The sequence below is a fragment of the Abramis brama genome (assembly GCF_963993115.1).
Source record: "Abramis brama genome assembly, chromosome: 8".
In the NCBI taxonomy this organism is placed as follows: Eukaryota; Metazoa; Chordata; class Actinopteri; order Cypriniformes; family Leuciscidae; genus Abramis; species Abramis brama.
The window spans coordinates 40,091,861-40,112,603 of NC_139970.1; the positions used below are offsets into that span (position 1 = coordinate 40,091,861).

The 20,743-nt window shown below is 36.1% G+C and overlaps 1 protein-coding gene across 1 annotated transcript in view; it reads right to left on the bottom strand.

The window, feature by feature from the left end:
• The window catches only part of col28a2a (collagen, type XXVIII, alpha 2a), a 39,336-nt gene that overhangs the window by 11,858 nt on the left and 6,735 nt on the right, over positions 1-20,743 (bottom strand). Inside the window, exons 3-19 of the mRNA XM_084122527.1 lie at positions 19,322-19,896; positions 17,693-17,713; positions 17,520-17,579; positions 14,434-14,487; positions 14,165-14,209; positions 13,223-13,249; positions 13,077-13,121; positions 12,919-12,963; positions 11,238-11,291; positions 8,173-8,241; positions 6,849-6,917; positions 6,383-6,451; positions 3,145-3,213; positions 2,739-2,807; positions 1,843-1,911; positions 1,663-1,731; positions 999-1,070 (exon numbers count right to left, since the gene is read on the bottom strand). Coding sequence (XP_083978653.1) covers positions 999-1,070; positions 1,663-1,731; positions 1,843-1,911; positions 2,739-2,807; positions 3,145-3,213; positions 6,383-6,451; positions 6,849-6,917; positions 8,173-8,241; positions 11,238-11,291; positions 12,919-12,963; positions 13,077-13,121; positions 13,223-13,249; positions 14,165-14,209; positions 14,434-14,487; positions 17,520-17,579; positions 17,693-17,713; positions 19,322-19,896 — 1,481 coding nt within the window. The remainder of the gene's footprint in view (positions 1-998; positions 1,071-1,662; positions 1,732-1,842; positions 1,912-2,738; positions 2,808-3,144; positions 3,214-6,382; positions 6,452-6,848; positions 6,918-8,172; positions 8,242-11,237; positions 11,292-12,918; positions 12,964-13,076; positions 13,122-13,222; positions 13,250-14,164; positions 14,210-14,433; positions 14,488-17,519; positions 17,580-17,692; positions 17,714-19,321; positions 19,897-20,743) is intronic.

The following is a 20,743-nucleotide window of genomic DNA, read 5'->3' on the forward strand; positions in this document are numbered from 1 at the left end:
TTAAAGTCCCCCTGTTGTTAATAATTGTATCCCTTTTAACTCATCTTTGATCAAAATGACACATTTAAAGTTTTTTTCCTGTGAAAAAATGTTCCTCATGCTTTAAAAATAGCTTGAATGTAACCCTACACCCTTGCTTCATTTAGTATACACGGATCTATGAATATGCTAATTAGCCCCGCCTCCACTCGCTCACACCAGCTCAGAGATTCCCTCGGTGAACTTACTGAGATAAACACAATGGTATCGCTCTTTACAACATTTGACACTTAACGTAATTAATATGATTAGCCGTTTGCTTGACTATGTTATCAAACAGCTGTGGTGTTTGCTAATGTTAAAATATACCGGATAACCTGGCTTCTCTTGAGACTCCACTGCTTTAGAGCGGTCATAGTTAATGATAGTTAAACTCGCCCGTACTTCTTTTTTTCACTGCAGTTTTAAGAGAAAATCCTCAGCAATGGTGTTGACTTATGAACTTGCACATGGTGTGTCTTAAAGCATATTAAAAACACCACATAGACATATAAACAACATTAAAAACTTGATTTTCACCACAGGGGCTGTAAATAATGTTTTTGGGCTGTAAATAATGGTGCAAACACCAGTAAATTGACGAGCGCAAACCTTAGTAAATCACCTTGCGTGATTCATTTAAATACTCTCCTCCCATAAATGTTGCATCTGAAAGGGAAACTCCTACAAATGCATATGCAATAAGGAATATGCAAAAAATAACCCTGTCCACGCCTTTTCAGTGCTAATTTTGTCTTTAGTAAATCCTGATAGTCGTTTTTTACACCAAAAGAGGGTTTGTGCTGGTGCAAGATGTTAGTAAATCTGGCCCATAATGTCTTCCCCATTAGGTTTTGTAATGCATTTAATATCCGGTTCACTAATTTGTTAAAATTTTCTCCGAGACAAATCTAATATCCAAGAGAATATTAGATGTTAGATGACCTCAGAGCAGTCCAGACATCAGAAAGTTGAGTTACCTTTTGTCCTGGAGCACCGTCCTCCCCGGGAAGTCCAGGTACCCCGCCCAGGCCAGATGAACCAGGCTCACCCTGAAGAAATAATATCAGTACTTAGTAAGGATGTGCCAGAAACCAAATACTATGTTCAAAAAGGAAATGATGCACTCTACGGGGCCCCTAAAGGGACATGAGATATGAGATGGCAAGAAAACATATATTTCAATGCTTTCGCATTCTCACAATTATATAGTTGGGTATAGTATATATAGTATATATTGTATATAATTTGCGGACATCATGGAGCTGCTATCAATATGCAGGTTTTTTAATCGCTTTTGAATGGACGCTCGCTTTTCACTTTCGCTTTCCAATTCAAGATCACGAGTACTCTGTGTAAGGAGCGACACTGACCACACACTTTACAAGATAAGATATTTGTCAGTGACGTTCAGGATCTGTTGCACACCAAATCCTCCGAGCGTCATCTCTCCTTACTGTCTTCACATGATAAGTGAAATCTGATGTAATGTTACCGACAAGCATTTCATTTTCTGTGCCTTTCTGAATTCTGAATTAGGCTTCGGGCTCATCCCTTGTATCACCTAAATTCTTCATCATGGTCTTAAATTAGCTTCCATCCTGAATGGCCCATTTCTTTGTTGAGCTTATTAAGAATACAAACCTTTGGTCCGGATTCGCCCTGCCCTCTCTCTCCCGGCGCCCCCATCTCTCCTGGTAAACCTTGTTCTCCCTAGAAAAATGGAAAATATAGTCAAAAGATTAAGCCAAGAACAAATTTAACACTTCCTTTTACATTTTGCCATGAATTACGTTATTCTCTTCAATCTTTAGCAGTACCAACCTTGGGACCAGGGAAGCCCTCTCCTGGTGTTCCTCTTCCTCCCGGAGGCCCTCTCGGACCCTCAACACCCTGATATTGAGAAATATTACATTAGAAAACCTAACATTTAAGATCGCTAATAATAATTGTGCTAGAAATAATAATTTCCTTTATTTTGGGGGTGGATATATATATATATGATTAAATATACAGTAGTGGCCAAAAGTGATGCCTGGAGGGGATCAGTGTTTTTAATGACTCTACAAATCAAAATATGAGGAAAATATTATTGGCAAAAAAAGGTTAACCACAGCTACAGGTTTTATTTTACTATGCCCAAAAACAAAACAAAAACAAAAAAATGCATAGAAAAACAAATACTTTTTTCCTCACAGGAAAAAGCATACCTTGACTACCTCATAATCGGTTATTAATATTTAGTTGGTTCTCTCTTGTTTGATGTCCGCACAATTTGGCATGATTCACTGATTCATTTTCACAAATCAAACAATTGACTCCAAAAAAATTTGTAATAATATTTGAATAAAGGTTGAAGATGTACATTTTCCTAGGCTGGACATCACTTTTGGGCACTACTATTATTATTTAATGCATTATGCATTCCTTGATTAACTGAAATTAGTGTTAATTAGTGAATTAGTGAAATTAACTGTGTACTTTCAAATACATCAAAATGGCACACTGAGTTTAGGCTTGTATGTTTAACCTTTTAAATAACAAAATAATAGACCAGGAGCGCCCAATCCTGCTCCAAGAGAATAGACTATAAACTGTCTGTTATGACAAGGTGCAGTTTAACTGATAAGGACAACATTATATGTTATAGAATAATTAATGTCAATTCATGTACATTTTCTTATTTCATTGAACCATCAAGGAAGGACGCATTGTATCACCTTTTCACCCTGAATGCCAAGGCCTGTGAGTCCAATTGGTCCTGGCAAACCTGGAGGCCCCAGCTCACCCTGAGGACACAGAGAGGATGGACGGCACTATATAAAACAGCTCTAAAATAGATATACAAATCCTGAAAATGAACTTATGAGAATAATAACCTGTATATTCTGAGCATTGACTGGTGTTTCATGATACTCAGTAGGTGAGCGGGACTCATTTTTTCCCACAGTAATTTGAGCTGTACCCTCCTATCTGCCCTTTCTCGCCCTCTATCACGGTCCAATCAGTCCCCAGCATTTAAGTGGGAATGTATGGCCACTTTACAAACTTCATTAAGCCTTTTGTGTGAGACAGATGGTGTGGTTGTGTGAAGCCCATTCATGGGCTGATATATTTACAGCCCACCTTATCGCCTTTGATTCCCGGGCCCGGCTGTCCTCTTGGTCCCTTCGGCCCCTCCAGGCCCCGGTCCCCCTGTCAAACAAAAGAGCAGTGTCAGACCAGTGTCTCTGAAATGCCAACCTCCCATTCAGATGCATTTACTGCACTGCTCGTATTGCTTCTTTGTCAATAGAAAAGGTTCATTCTAGGATTTACGACTGATAATGATACAGTACAATCCCTAAATGAGGGAAATTGTTGTTCTTTCAAAGTGGCTCAATTTGTCTGATGGTTGGTTGAACTAATAAGGATTAAATTAGAGCTGATCCAGGATTTGTTGACCTTGGTTTTATTTTAATATAATAAACACTGCTCAACAATAATCAAAATAAAACCTTCACCACTGATGAATTCCAGTATTATTTTGGTATTATTGATGTAATATTGTAGTATTTGTTATTATTTTAAATTAGCTTTTATTTTTAATATTTTGAGTATTTTAATAATTTAATTTAAGTTTGATTAATTTTGTTATTGGCTTTTATCATTTTTATTAGTTTTTAAAAAATATTTCTATTTAGCTTTTTTTATTAATTGTTTTTAAATATTTTTTTAATTTTAACTTCTTATTTAAACGTATTTATTTCAGTTAGTTGGGCCAACATTTAACATTTTTGTTAAAGTTTTTTAAGTTTAAGTTTTTTCTTATAACATTTATAATTTATTTGATTTCAGCTATATTTAAATTTCAGCTTAATTGACATTTCAGCTACAGTGAGGAAAATAAGTATTTGAACACCCTGCTATTTTGCAAGTTCTCCCACTTGGAAATCATGGAGGGGTCTGAAATTGTCATCGTAGGTGCATGTCCACTGTGAGAGACATAATCTAAAAAAAAAAATCCAGAAATCACAATATATGATTTTTTAACTATTTATTTGTATGATACAGCTGCAAATAAGTATTTGAACACCTGTCTATCAGCTAGAATTCTGACCCTCAAAGACCTGTTAGTCTGCCTTTAAAATGTCCACCTCCACTCCATTTATTATCCTAAATTAGATGCACCTGTTTGAGGTCGTTAGCTGCATAAAGACACCTGTCCACCCCATACAATCAGTAAGAATCCAACTACTAACATGGCCAAGACCAAAGAGCTGTCCAAAGACACTACAGACAAAATTGTACACCTCCACAAGGCTGGAAAGGGCTACGGGGAAATTGCCAAGCAGCTTGGTGAAAAAAGGTCCACTGTTGGAGCAATCATTAGAAAATGGAAGAAGCTAAACATGACTGTCAATCTCCCTCGGACTGGGGCTCCATGCAAGATCTCACCTCGTGGGGTCTCAATGATCCTAAGAAAGGTGAGAAATCAGCCCAGAACTACACGGGAGGAGCTGGTCAATGACCTGAAAAGAGCTGGGACCACCGTTTCCAAGGTTAATGTTGGTAATACATTCATTCAGACGTCATGGTTTGAAATCATGCATGGCACGGACAGCCCAGAAACCTGACTGATCTAGAGAAGATCTGTGTGGAGGAGTGGGCCAAAATCCCTCCTGCAGTGTGTGCAAACCTGGTGAAAAACTACAGGAAACGTTTGACCTCTGTAATTGCAAACAAAGGCTACTGTACCAAATATTAACATTGATTTTCTCAAGTGTTCAAATACTTATTTGCAGCTGTATCATACAAATAAATAGTTAAAAAATCATATATTGTGATTTCTGGATTTTTTTTTTTTAGATTATGTCTCTCACAGTGGACATGCACCTACGATGACAATTTCAGACCCCTCCATGATTTCCAAGTGGGAGAACTTGCAAAATAGCAGGGTGTTCAAATACTTATTTTCCTCACTGTATATTTAAATCGTTGCTCATGGCTGTGAGGTAAACTAAAGCCTATTGGCTATTTAAAGAAATTGACAAGCCATTTAATATGTCCCGCCCCAACTTCCTGTTTTAGTAGGAAATACATTTCGTGACGAGATGTTTTAAAGGCCCACTGAAGTTGCTTGAAACGCGCAACATTATTTAATGTGTTGAACTAATTTCCACTGAAACAGGAAGAAAGGGAATCACGCGTTTCCCGGCGTTTATATCACAGCTCGGCCAGAGCCGCTGTGCTCAGTAAAGCAGCGGAAACCGAAGTTTCCACCAAATCTCCAATGTTTCTCCTCCATTCCTCCATATCACTTTAAAATATAGCATTCTGTGCAGAACTGGAGCAGACTGTGTGTTCCTTCGCCCCAATGGAAAGCGAAACGTTGTCGTGGTCCGAATCATTCCCTATCCCCTATATAGTGCACTATGTGTCATTCACCATGTAGAAAATAAATGTGTGAACAAGTGACCGATTTCAGCCGCAGCTTCAGCGTCTATTTATAATGTACGGCGGCAGCACACTTTAGATTCTAGAGAGCTTTTGATTGGACAGAAAATCTGATGAGAAGCTGAAGTGCAGAGCGATGAGGCCATCAAAATCATTGATCCATATTGGTGGAAGTGAGAGACTGTACGTTTTTGAATGCTTATTTCTTCTAAATGCAAATTGTGTCATTGTTTTGGAGCACACTAGCTTATAGATAACAGCAAGGCTAACATATTCATACTAAAAGGCAAAAAACTTCCATTTTGATTTCATGGGGACTTTAATAATGAACTTGTGAAGCAAAAATGGTCTTAGATCTGGTAAGTTCCACTCATTCCTATGAATCAGTTCAAAACTGAATTTGTTTGCATCATCTTGATATATTGCATACTTAATATCATCATAAAGTAATGATATAATTTAGTTTAGCTACTGTATGCAGGTTTTCAAAGCGATGAGGTTCAGAAATATAGAAGGTCTCTGACGTGAATCAAGTTTCTCTGCTATATTTTTCATTTATGGTTACATTTTATGCAGTTCTGGCTTTGATGTAGATCTCGTTAGATGCTAACATTAGATAGATTACAAAGAGGCTTAATAGAGTTCAAGGAAATGGATCCAATAAATTCTGTCTCGTGTCCTCCGGCTGGTAATGCTCAGCTAATTTATCTGTGAACATACATTTAATTAATAGCTTTGGGTTTTGAGATGAGGATTTACCAGGGGACTCTGAGCCTCTAATGAGGTATATTTAAAAAAAAAAATGACAGTCTTGAATTTGTTTACTTAGATCTTCTCAGATTGCCTTTGGCTGCTACAAATCTCCAGCTAGATTAAAGAGCAGAGAGTGACATTAGTGAGAACATGTCTGTTTTTGGGCTAACCTTACCTTTGGACCTGGAAAACCCTCTCCTTGTGGTCCTTTCTCACCTTGAACCCCCTGTGGCCCTTGAGGCCCCTGATTTGATGAAGAAATGTGAAGAAAAATGTCATATAGCACCACAATGCAAGAACATAATCTAATCACAATTATAATAAGCCTAAATAATGAATTGATTCTTGTCTTTATAGTGGTTTTTGCATGCTGAGTTGCAGGCCTAAACAGAGTGTGCTGCATTTTCTGTGCTGATTTTGTGGGGAAAATCTGTTAAATGATTTTAAATAAATGTGTTAAATGGAGCTACATTCTTATTCAATTTGCCAGAATATTTAATAATTTAGCATGTAAGGGACAGGGGCATGTGTAGATCTTTGTGCATGATGTGCATTTAGATTGTGTACAAACCTCTGGGTGTGAATTCAGTGTGGGCTGATTAATAAACTGAATATTTCTGACCTTCTGCTTGTATACTTACAGGCAGACCTGGCTCGCCGATGCCTGGTGGACCCGGAGGACCTGATCTCCCCTGAAATCCCATATCTCCCTGCAGACGGATCAAAGCGAACAATTCAGGAGAAAGAGTAAGAAATATAAAATATGACTGCATATATGAGAATCACCACAACCATTACTATCTATGTCAAGTTTAAAAATATGAATATGAATGGTCAGAAAATCTTTTTTTTATGGAACAGTTTAAGGAAACTTTAGACAAAACCTTATAAATAAATCTTATAATATATGATAAACTAGCTTTTATGGCTCAAATAATATGATATAGTGAGAATATGGAGCTATTTGTGTTAAATCGTCTGTAACCATGGGTAATATGTTGATACTGAATTGATGGTTATTGGAAACCAAATCCACCAAATCCCAAATTCTTCTTCTTTTTTGTTGTTGTTGAAAAAACTGTTTTATTCAGAGGCCCAAACTGAGAAGAAATATGCAATTTGGTGCAATTGCTGTTTTGGCCAAAAATTAAGATGACATTCTGATAGCAGACTAGTTACATAAAATGCATATAAATGTCAGTTGTGACTCTATATCACCCAATAATAGGATAATATTTAAATTTTTAGTTTTATGATCAAAGCTCTGTAGCTTTAATTTTGAGGGGCAAAACATATAATGCAGTGCAAAACAATTATGATTCAAAGGCCTTATGGATCATTTGATACTCACATTTTAACATGATTTAAAAAAATATTTCTAACAATATAAAAGCTATTCTTACGTTTACTTTTTAAAAATAAGACATGAAGGTGGACATTTTTACAATTATACTGAAAGATCTTTTACTTGCTACTAAACTATTAATCAGACGACAAAATGCATGTAGTAGATTGTGTGCAACAGGCTTTTCAGTAACGTTTTGATCATTATAATTTTAATATGATAATATGATACAGAAGGCTTTATAGGGTTAAATTAAAGTCCCAGTTTAGGTGGCTCATTAACCATGGAAATGAAAGGAAAAGGAAAACAAACAAAAAACATCCAGCCTGAGATTGTTTGCTGGTCTAAACTGGTATTATGGTGGTTTACCAGGGGTGCGTTTCCCAAAGCCAAATATGGTCTCCAGTTCTGTCATTACCAACACAATTCAACAGAACTTGCAACCATAGTTGGCTAATGATGCTTTTAGGAAAAGTGAACTGAAAAGCAATCCAAACTTTTCAAGGCTGAGAGACCAGTAAATCAGCTTAGGCGTTTGTTTTTACAGCTTTAAAGTCTGATTGTTTGTGGTGATTTTGGAGAATTTAGGTATTTAAATATAAAAGATATATGCGGCTGACCTTTGTTCCAGGAAGTCCAATTCCAATGTCGCCCTGTATTCCAGGTGGGCCAGCAGGGCCACGCTCACCCTGTGATTAATTACAAACAAAAACAACAAATATCTAAGTCATTATATATGAATATCACATTCATTATTTCGTATGGAAGAAATTTTTCATTGTGTGAAATCTATATGCAAGACATAGGAGTTTCTTAGGAGAACCTTTACCAGGTATTGAGTATGTAGTTATATAAATTCAAGTTCAAATTTAAATTCAGGTTGTCATCAGAGAAACATTGAAGGAATGTCCTGTGTTCAGTATAACTTAAGCTGTATGGACAGTATCCGTGTCATGCTGTTGATTATCACTGAAAATAATTTAAACTCGTCCCTCAGTTTTTACAAACATAACTTAAAATGGTGCTGACAGAAATCCACTTACAATGGATCCACTTCCAGTGAAAGCACATGACTGTCAACAAGATGAATTTATTTTCTGTGGAAATCGACAGCAAGCCACAGATTCTGTCAATAGAGCTTAAGTTAAATTGAACCAAGAACATTCCTTTTACATAACCTACAGCCAGAACATGAAAATGATGATAGTCAAACTCATACTAATACTACCACAAAAAAGTATTTATATATATATATATATATATATATATGAAGACTTCAGATGCAAAAGCCTCTAAGTGCCATCTGAAATTTTCTTCTAAAATGATCATTTTTATCAAGCTTGTATATTTATGTTCAGTAATTTCACTTTGATGACAATTAATTGGTCATTTTCATTGCCATTAAAGTGAAATAACTGAACTTAAATATACAAGCTTGATAAAAATTATCATTCTAGAAGAAAATTTCAGATGGCACTTAGAGGCTTTTGCATCTGAAGTCTTCATATATATATATATGTGTGTGTGTGACCCTGGACCACAAAATCAGTCACATTTATGTTCACGATTGTGCTGCATTTACTCACAAAAATAAATGTTTTATATATGTACTGTAGGAAATTTACAAAATATCTTCATAAAACATGATCTTTACTTAATATCCTAATGATTTTTGGCATAAAAGAAAAATCGATAATTTTGACCCATACAATGTATTGTTGGCTATTGCCACAAATATACCCGTGCGACTTAAGACTGGTTTTGTGATCCAGGGTCACATATATATATATATATATATATATATATATATATATATATATATGTACATGTCACCTATATCACCTCAAACCTCAAAAATAAAAACCTAATAATTATTATAAAGAGGGATTACCAGTAATGTTAGATTCTTTACTATTCCTGTCCATATTTAAGGTATTGTTAAACCTGTTTGAGCATTATCGGCTTATTTTAAGCATAATTTTCAAATAGAACCATATAGTTGCTGTCAAAAAAGTAAAATCCAATCTAAACAAATAGCCAGTTAAATGATCCGCTCATGACATTTACAGTTTTCTCTTCACTGTGCTGCATTTCTATATGCTGGAAATGCTCTTTGTTCACGTCATCTGCGTGTCTGTGCATGAAGAGAACACATTTATACTTTGCACAGCATTTTTCCATCATGCACATTTCTACTGTTATTATCGACCTTGACAATAATCGCAGACCACCCTGAATCCTGACAAGCACTTTCTGGCAAGTTACAATCTAATTGGTTGACGTTTAACCTTGGTAGTAAGGGTTTATTATTAATATTATTATTATTATTATTATTAGTCTTTTATTGTGGTATCATCTATTCTATTTTAAGATGAATCTGCCTCTAAAAACAAAACAAGGTGTGGTTCATATCAGTCAGACAGTATTTGACACTAGTTTTGTATAAAGAAGCATCCCTGACATCTGCAGAGCTGTGTAAAACTCTGAATGCTTCCTGCAGTTAAATTAAACTAGGGGAAAACTACTGGAAGAGCAGCAGGTTTCACTACAGGCATCTATTAAAGGAAATCCAAAACGTGTCAAAACACGTTCATCTTCGACCCTATTTTTGAGCACAAGCGCAAGACACATACTCAAACCAAAATGGTTGCAGTACATGAACCCTTTGCACTGCAGATGAAACCATTGTCTCTTGAAAGAAGACACTTGGGAGATTATTGTCCAAACGTCAGAAATAAAGGATTAGTTCACCTAACAATGAAATTATATAATTTATTCACACTCATGTTGTTCTAAATCAGTATATTGTTATTTTTTTATTGGAATCAATGACAAAGGAATCAATGACACGCATGCGCGCACACACACACACACACTACTTGTATATGTGGTTTACGGTAATGGTTTTGCTACTGTAAAAACTGTATATTCTATCCCCCTACACTATAACCCAACTCCTAAACCTACCCATCACAGAAAACTTTCTGTATTTTTTTTTAAGCCATTTGGTTCATGAGGACACAGGAAATGTCCTCATAAACCATGTTTACATTGTAATACCCATGTCATTATACACATTTGTGTCCTCAAAAACCATATATACAAGAACACTCACTCACTCACTCACTCACTCACTCACACACACCTTTAAAGGGTCACGATGCCAAGACTCCTGAAACCGTGCAAATAGCTTTCTGTATGTAAACAGATCAAAATGTATTGAAAAGTAAATTATGAAAGAAATTCATTTTTGGGTGAACTGTTCCTTTAAAATCATGATGAGAAATTAAGAAAATTTCAAATGCATTGTAAAGGGATGCACACATTTTTTACATAAAGATACACAACACTGGCCTAGAAACGCAAAGAGTGAAAGCCTTATATGAGACTCTTTTATCTCTATTCTGCACCCGTTCCCCTCAGAATGCATCATTTAGTCGAAAATGGACACGAATGATAATTCCTACTAAAGATGTGAAGTAAACAACTGAGAATGCATCAATATTTCTCATTCACTGTGGCATATGGATTTTACCTAATGGATGTAGCAAACAAACAAGCCTCCAACGTGTGTGTTTTCTCATGCACACTAACATGGGAAACAGTGAGACTTTTCCAGGTGTGCTTGGTAAACGTGATGAGCTGAATTTTTTAGGATAATGGTTTGTGATTATAAGGCACAGACCTTCTTGCCCTGTGGGCCCTCTGGTCCGATGTCACCCTGTGGTCCTGGTAAACCCTGCAGGGGAAACATGAAACAGTGGCATGAACATTTGCGTGTTGTCTCTAGGGATGTGTAGCATTATCTGTAGACACCTAAGCATTATGCTGCTTTACAGTGCAGTAAAATGCAAGTTTTGATATTTTAATCATATGTTGGGTGAAATTCAAGATGTGTTTGAACATTTACCTTCTCTGAAATAAGGTTTGAAATAAAGGAATGGTACAAACTTCGGTCTCAGGTGATCAGTGCTAAATACAGGTGTAAACAGGCTTCCAAACCTTCTGTTATTGATCACTCAAACCACATTTGCATATTTAGTCAGCAGCGAAGGACCGCCTCACCTGTCAATCAACCATAGTGCTACCTCAGCTAACTAAAGTGCTAACGTTCCCATTAAGTTCCGAAAACATTATTTCGGAATGTTCTCAGAACGTTCAAATGTCAATTTTTTTTAAATGTTTTTTTGGTTATGGAAACGTTAAAGTTCCATTAGTTCATCCAAAAATGAAAATTCTGTCAGTAATTACTCACCCTCGTTCCAAACTCGTAAGACTCTCGTTCATCTTCAGAACACAAATGAAGATTTTTTTATGAAATCTGAGAGATTTCTGTCCCTCCATTGACAGCTACGCAACTGACACTTTGATGCTTCAAAAAGTTCATAAAGAGATCGTAAAACTAATCCATATGAATTGAGCGATTTAGCCCAAATTTTCTGAAGAGACTCGATCGCTTTATATGATGAACAGATTTAATTTAGGCTTTTATTCACATATAAACATTGATCAGCGAACATAAACAGAAGCTCAACCGAACCTGCTTGACGCTGGAGAATGAACCATCTGGTTCTCGCTCGTCAAGCGAATATGTAGAGCGCATCACAGAAACCACAGGCCCTTAAATATGCTTGAGCTTCCGTTTACCACAACTGATGTGTGAGTTGATGAATGTTTATGTGAATAAAAGCCTAAATTAAATCTTTTCATCATATAAAGTGATTGAGTCTCTTCAGAAAATTTGGACTAAACCGCTCAACTCATATGAATTATTTTTACGATCTCTTTATGAACTTTTTGAAGCGTCAAAGTCAATGGAGCGACAGAAATCTCTCTGATTTCATCAAAAATATCTTCATTTGTGTTTCGAAGATGAATGAAAGTCTTACGGGTTTGGAACGACATGAGGTTGAGTAATTAATGATAGAATTTCCATTTTAGGGGAACATTCCATTTGATCATTCTACAACCCATTATGGGAACGTTACTTTTGAATGTTCTCTTATCATTCTGAAACGAGCAGCAACATTTAAAACATGTTAGATAATGTTTCAGATAAAGCGTTCCATGAATGATGTACAGGATAAATGTTTTTGTGCTGACGTTTTGAGAACAATATAACATTGAACGAAAGTTCTATTAATGTTACTGAAACAACGTTTGCTCGTAACTTTGAGAGAACCTTGCCAGAACGTTCTGAGAAAAATCCCTGTTAGCTGAGACAACGTTTTTAAAGTAAAAGGCCTTAAACTTTGAAATGGCTGTAAAACAACTGTAAACTGTACATTTTTGACATACATATACATGTAAATATACAGACATGTTTGACATTTTTTGTTTGAGATAAGTTTTATATAATCGCATACCTGCAGACCTCTGGACCCTTGTGTGCCAACTGGACCTTCAGGACCCTATCAGATGGTACAATATAAACTAATTAAGCATTTGAAACATACTGTATTATTGTGTTCGTCACATATTCAAGGAGCGTGCAGAATGCTGTGACGTCTGAAGGTTTATGTACCCGGTCTCCTTTGAGTCCTGGGGTTCCACATTCTCCTCTTTCACCCTGTACACAGTCAAGAGATGATCAGAGTCATGACAGTCTCACATGATTGTGCGCTTTAACAGAAATGAATTATGATTTGGTGCAGGGCTCTCCTTCAGTACCTGCTCTCCTTTGTAGCCTGGTTTCCCCTGTGTGCAAAACAGGAAGATATTAATATATGTATTTTTTAGAAATACCCTAATTATTCGCATCTTGCACATTGGTTGGTGATGTTATATATTGTCTGGATATATTAAGTCATTTAAAATAATTATAAAAATGCAATTCATACATAGAATGGCTTGACTACACTTTTCAGTTTCTGAAATTTCAAATGTATTGTAATGATTTTTTTAGGCTTAAAGTAAAAATGTCTAGGTGGTGTAAAAGTCTGGAGAATGTAATCAAACAATCTTGATAAAAAAGTAGTTTGAAATAATATTTTATTAATGTAACAGTGAAGCAGTGTTGTTTTAAATATATATATATATATATAGTACATATATATATATATATATATATATATATATATATATATATATATATATATATAAAAAAAACTGTCTACCAAATAAAAGTCAGCGTGATGCAATCAGAAATAAAGGAAACCATTTAGCTGTCACATGACAAGAAAACAAAAAACAGGAAATGACATCACAGTGGACCCCTAAGTGTAACCCTCATGGTCAATAAGTGCTTTTCAAAATATTGACTATTTTTACCTTCTTTTTTTTCCATGATAATTAGTTCACCTTTTTAAAATAATAATTCAAATGGAATAATTAAAAATATGTATTTGTATAAAATATTTGAACCTTTTTAAACGCTTTTTCTTTGAATAATTAGGATATAGTGTATTCAATAATAATGTTTGATAATTTAAAATTTGGTAACTTTTTTTTTGATGATCACACCACCAGACAGAAGTTTAGATCATATATATATTTTTTAACGTATTTGTTTAATTTTACCCAAATACTGTAGGTTTTCAATCAGGTTGCACAATACTTTTGAGTATTGAGTCGTGATTTTGCGGATAGTTTGTCCCAGCATCAGCCACTCACCTCTGTACCCTCACGACCAGGAAGTCCACTCAAACCAGCATCGCCCTAACAACGGCACAAAAGAGTTTTTTAGAAAGAGTTACTGAATAAAGCCTGTCATTCTTGATTCCTGTACTGCTGAATCTGAGAAAATGTGTATATGAAATCTTAATAGAAATATTAAGAGACAAATACACAACTATATAAATGGCCATCAGCTTCCTCATCACATTTCCCATGTACATCAACATAAACAGGCATAAGCGAGAGAGAATGATAGAAATGCTGACCTTATGACCTTTAGCCCCAGGGGTTCCGTCCTCTCCTGGGCGACCCTTCTTTCCCTGCCGGGGAAACGGGAGAAAGTGAGCAGCTGTTTTAGTTCTATTCGAGTGAAAAAGTGAATGACCTCATATATCTGATGCTTAGTGGAGCGGCCTTAAAAAATGTTTTTATATGTCACTATGTTTTTATCCGCGTTTTGGAATATTGCATAAAAAAAACTGGATTTAAACTCCAAGATGCACATAAATTCTAAAAAATGTGCATAAAAATGTTATGCGCTCAGTTGAGGTGGATACATATTTTTATCTAATAAGAAAGCAGACGCATAAACTACAATGGAAACACATTTACTTAATAAATCCCTTAGCATTTTAAATGTTGGTTTGATCATTCTGAAAGGCCTGAGCCAAAGCCTGAAATCAAAATAATTTGGTTTAATTCCCTTACAGAAGAGTCTCACATGATTGCATTCCCAAACACAAACATTCGAACGCAAGAGAACATGACAGAGTTTATTGCGTTTATGATGTAGGAAAAAAGAGCCACATTGGCTTCTCCTTCCATTTTTATTACAGATATTTTGCGCCAATTTTCCAGGAATGGAATGAAACAATGCTTTATTCACAAATGCTTGATATTCCAATTTTTCGCATAAGTTAAATTCGCAGTTTTGGATGGAAAAATAGCTATTGTTATTTTATTATTTATATAATATTATGGTATTTATTAATATTTTGAATATTTAGCTTTTATTTTTATATTTTAAGTTTTCATTTTAAGTTTTAATTACTTTTTTTATGTGCTTTTGTCATTCTTTTTGTTTTGTTTAAATTTTGTCATTCTTTGAATGTTTTTCTTTTTTGTATCTTTGTTTAGCTTTAATTTATTTTTTATTTCAGTTTAAGTTAAAAAAATATTTTTTAAGTTCAAGTTTTTCATCTAATATTTATATATCTTATTTCAGCTTTATTTCAATTAAATATTCAATTAAATCAAATATTTGTATAGTTTTAGTTGACAATAACAACACTTGTTTATGTTTAGTATCAAGTATCTGTTTATAATTGTTGCCAAAAGTTGACCAAAATCTCCTATTAGCAATTTATGGCAGTGTTATTTCAATTAAAAAACAGGGTATAAAATATCATGTCTAGTGAATTGCTTTCTGAACCATTTATGAATTGTTCAATTGAAACGATTCATTAAATTGAATTGAACTTCTCAGTCTGGAGTTTGAGTTTATTGAGTTTGACTCGGCACCTGGTCAGCACCTGATCGACTGCTTCGGTCACAGCAAAATGGCAGGCCAGAGAATGTTAAACTAATGAGAGCAATTACCGAGGCCTGTCATTTATATCCATGAGAATGTGTGGAATCCCTGAGAGGTAAAAGCACCTGGATAATGATGGTTAGGCGCCTGCCGCTGAATAACTGACTCTAACGTGATCCGCCCTTCTACACACTACAGTTTAAGCCGTGTTAAAAGAGCAATAAAAAGATCTATCTGAACTTGTTCAGTGCATCTATTTTATTTTGAACAGAATCAATTGAACTGTATCAAACTCAGTAACTTTGACTAGAGATGCATCTATTGCAAATTTCTTGTCAGTAATAGAACAAGAACAAATAAACAAATTGCAAAAAACAGCACATATAATTGCAATATATAAAGAGAGATATGAAATAAACACGGCTTTAAGTTTTTCAGGTGGGTCTAACAGAAGGTCAGTATACAGGAAAGAAAAAATACTACAGAAATGATGTAAAACAACACTGTATAGTCTTCATTGTAAAAATTAAATACATATTAATGCTTACAACGTTACAAAAGTTATTCAGTCAAGAGCAGAGAGTGATTTTCTTTGTCTTTTGTTCTTTGATTAACATGAAAAACGGCAGCAGGAATATTAGGCTGCTGTCACTTTAAGAGTTTAAGCACACAACACAAGTTACACAACATGCGTTATCTTTTTCAACTATTTACGTTCCAAAACTGAGTGTTTTTAACTGAATACTCACCAAGACAGGCATTCTGACATAATTTTGTGTGTATTTAATCGTTTAAGCGCAGTAAGCCACTCATTTTGGTACACAAGCTGTTTGAGAGGCAGCTTTTTGTGCGCACCAATTGTAAACCTTCGGGAATTAGTAAATTATGCGCAATACAAGCACTATTTAACTATTGTCACTTCGCCGTCGGAGAGCAGAGAGTGAGAACGCGCAGCTGATGTTATTGCCTGTGCCGCTGGGAACAAAACAGACCGGCTTTGGAATTGGAAAGACGTGAGACTGACCGGCCGGTCACCGGTCCGGGCCGAGCATGTGAAAAATCGGCTGATTCTCGACCAGAAAATTAATAAAAAAGGAAAAAAAGTCGGCACACCATGGCTCCAAAATGTGAAAATGTAATAATAGACTCACACACAGGTGGTAACGTTTCAAGCGTGTAAGCTCTTCGTCAGACACTACGCCTACGCGCTTGAAGCGTTACCACCACACACAGTGAGTCTATTATTAAATTTTCACATTTTGGAGCCATGGTGTGCCGACTTTTTTTCCTTTTTTATTAATTTTCTGGTCGAGCACCCAATTTGAGCAACACATTGCTTTGGATGTGTGTGCTTTTGATCTGATTTTATCAAAAAATCCCAAAATGCTAAATAACGGCAGTTATAAGGACAAAAAATATAAATGTCACTATGACTATATTCACCCATCATTGGCAGGTGTGGCAAAATGTTAATTTTGGACCCTTAAGTGTTTGAAAGTCAAGGTTTTCAGTCATAACATGTAATTACATTCTCTTCACTTTCAACAGGCTAAACATGAAAAACACTTTTTTCGGAATCTTATTTCGTGTTTTCCCTAAGGTAGTGCTGAAGGGTCCTGACAAAGATAATTATCCTGACTTTTACAAAGCAAAGTAGTTATCCGAGATGTCAGAACCGTGCCTATCTCTTCCCACTGTTGACAATCCTCAAAGGAATCCGCACCTCTTAGGAATCGAAAAAAAAGAGGAGAAAAATGTGCCCGTGGGCTTTCCTGGAAATATGGTCCCATGTTGAAGGAAGATTAGAGTGAAAATACTTACCGCTGGGCCAGAGGGTCCTCTCTCGCCTTTCTCACAAGCACACTTCTGGGACAGAGGACACTAAATATAGAGAAAAGAGTGTAAATGGAAAAGCAGGTTTTATTTGTTTGTGTTTCAGTAAGGCAGTGATGCTTTACATTAAATATTATCTATATTAAATATTATCTACTTACCCCATCATTTGCCAGCTGAGCCTATGTAGAGGGAACAACAAGAAAATTTTATTCTGTACAAACTTAAACTGGTATATAAAAGCTGCAGTCATAATTGGTGCTATATGGCAAGGATTCATTTTGTGAGGTTTGGGTTAACATTATGAACATCAGGCCATACGTTCATAAATCTCCCCAGAGATTAAAGGAAACACTATCATTTAACATGTTGAGTCCTGCTTTACACTGGAATTATATCAATGTGTTTCTGCTCAAATGAGAAAAATGAAACCTGCCATAAATGCTTATCAGTATAACAGCAGGAATGACAACAAAGATTTATGGATTGTATAAACCCAGGCCCAGATGTATAGAAAAGCCACAACGGGACGTGTTGTTTACTCTAATTATAGTAAATGAAGTGTAGAAAGGCTAATTGTTAGGTGTCAGGGATCCTAAAACATTAGCAGAATGTAATTATTTTCTCTTCTGTATGTTCAAATACTTGTCAAATACAGGCCAGATGTGGTTAGCTGGTCTTATCTGGTTTAAACTGGTTTAACAGGTCTCCCCGCCTGACCAGCTGACAAGTCCCCCTCTTAAACCAGCCAACCAGACCGACCTGTGGAAACCAGGTGACCAGCTAAGACCAGCAAACCCAGTAAAGCTGGTTTAAGTTTAGCAGGATGATAGTCACAGTATTTCACAAGCACATATTACTGACGCTAAAGACGTCAATCATTGATGTAAAATAAAAAACTTAAAATTCCCAATTAAGCATGATAACGAAAATCGTGACATTAACAGTTCACTCTATGTCAGCGTTTAATGCATTTGTGTGCCATTCAGCCGTTTTCAGTGATGAAATATTATAATAATAATAATAAAAGTGATTAAGCAATATTAAAGCAACAGAAACATTTGGGCAAATTCAAATTCCTACAGTAATTAAATTAGAAGTTTGATTCGAATGAACACAAACGACTGAACGAATTTACAAGAAAATGACTCTTATAAACTGATTCTTTTTAGTGAATCAAAAACACAGCACAACAAATAACTCTTTTAGTCACAAACTCAATCATTCAATATGAAGTTACAATCACTTTCTGTGATTTAATATAATAGTAATAAGGCCTATATTAAATATGGCTGTGTGAAAAATGTATGATATTTAATATTTTTGTAATATACCAATGGAAAGTGAAACTAAAATATGCACAAATTATTCTGAATCAAATCAAAATCAGAATCAAAACGAGAGCTTGTGAATTGAAATCGAATCAAATCAGGAAATCTGAATGGTTACCCAACCATGTAAAAAGATCTCTATGTAGAAATCCCAGTAGGAGAAGTGTTTGTAGTTTTTTTATTTTACTTTTTACCCTTGAACAAGCCCAGAAAGAATCTGCAGACTTTTTACATAGAACTGTAACCATGTAGACATTTACTGTAGAATGGATTTAAAAATGCCAAAAAAGTATTCAACAAAGCTCAAAGTACTCTTACTGGTAGCTGAAAGCACAATCAAATCAGCCAAAATAATGACTTAATGAATAGTTGCAGGAATGAATTTGACCAGATTTGAGGGAGTTCTGTGTGACACACTGTATGAGGACAGAACGAGTGCTTGTGGGACACCATACTTACAATCTGAATAATGACTTTTTCCATGACGTTCGTGTCCTGCAGATTATACAGGAATTTGGAGGCTGGCGTACTCGCCAGCAGTCTCAGGTTTGCTGTGTTGGCAGGCTCATTGGCAGTATGAGTGATGCCAATTGTGAAGGCCTTCACGCCCTGGTTCTTTGCATCAGCCATAGCAGAAAATATATCAGGGTTTCTGGGATGAAAGAAGCCATCGGTCAGCAGCAGGGCAATCTTGATGCTTTGTGGGCTCGATTCTTCCACAAATATCTTGGTCATGTTGGTGATGGCGTAGGTGGTGTAAGTGCCGTGGCCGATGTAGGCCATCGGTGCGATTCTGCTCTTGAAGTTCTCCGAGCCTCTCCACTGTTTGAAGGTCTGCTCGATTATGACGTGGCTGCTGTACTGAAGCAGGGCCGCTCTCCAGCTGAGTTTGCGGCCTGTATCCAAGCGGATGCTCTGGAGGCCTTCTATAATGTCCATGGTGAACTTCTTCTCTTGCTGGTGGTTGTCCTTGGCCGTCTCAGAGCTGTCCAGCAGAAAGCCCAGCTCCAGACTGCAGTCCTCATCCAGGATAGCTGACGTCACAGCGAGAGATAAAGTGTTAAGGGAAGATTAGATAATCTATTATACAGTTGGGTAAATTCTGAATTTAAGAATCAGTTTCCTTTTATTTTGATTGAAATGAGTTAAAATAGTTGAAATCCAACACTCACAGAACAAAGGGAATTCATTAGTCCACCATATATGTTTTGTGACAAAACATAAATAAATATATCAATCATTTTTGACTAATTATGCCTATTTATTTCCTGATATGTAGAATATCATATCTACACTCACCTAAAGGATTATTAGGAACACCATACTAATACTGTGTTTGACCCCCTTTCGCCTTCAGAACTGCCTTAATTCTACGTGGCATTGATTCAACAAGGTGCTGAAAGCATTCTTTAGAAATGTTGGCCCATATTGATAGGATAGCATCTTGCAGTTGATGGAGATTTGTGGGATGCACATCCAGGGCACGAAGTTCCCGTTCCACCACATCCCAAAGATGCTCTATTGGGTTGAGATCTGGTGACTGTGGGGGCCATTTTAGTACAGTGAACTCATTGTCATGTTCAAGAAACCAATTTGAAATCATTCAAGCTTTGTGACATGGTGCATTATCCTGCTGGAAGTAGCCATCAGAGGATGGGTACATGGTGGTCATAAAGGGATGGACATGGTCAGAAACAATGCTCAGGTAGGCCGTGGCATTTAAACGATGCCCAATTGGCACTAAGGGGCCTAAAGTGTGCCAAGAAAACATCCCCCACACCATTACACCACCACCACCAGCCTGCACAGTGGTAACAAGGCATGATGGATCCATGTTCTCATTCTGTTTACGCCAAATTCTGACTCTACCATCTGAATGTC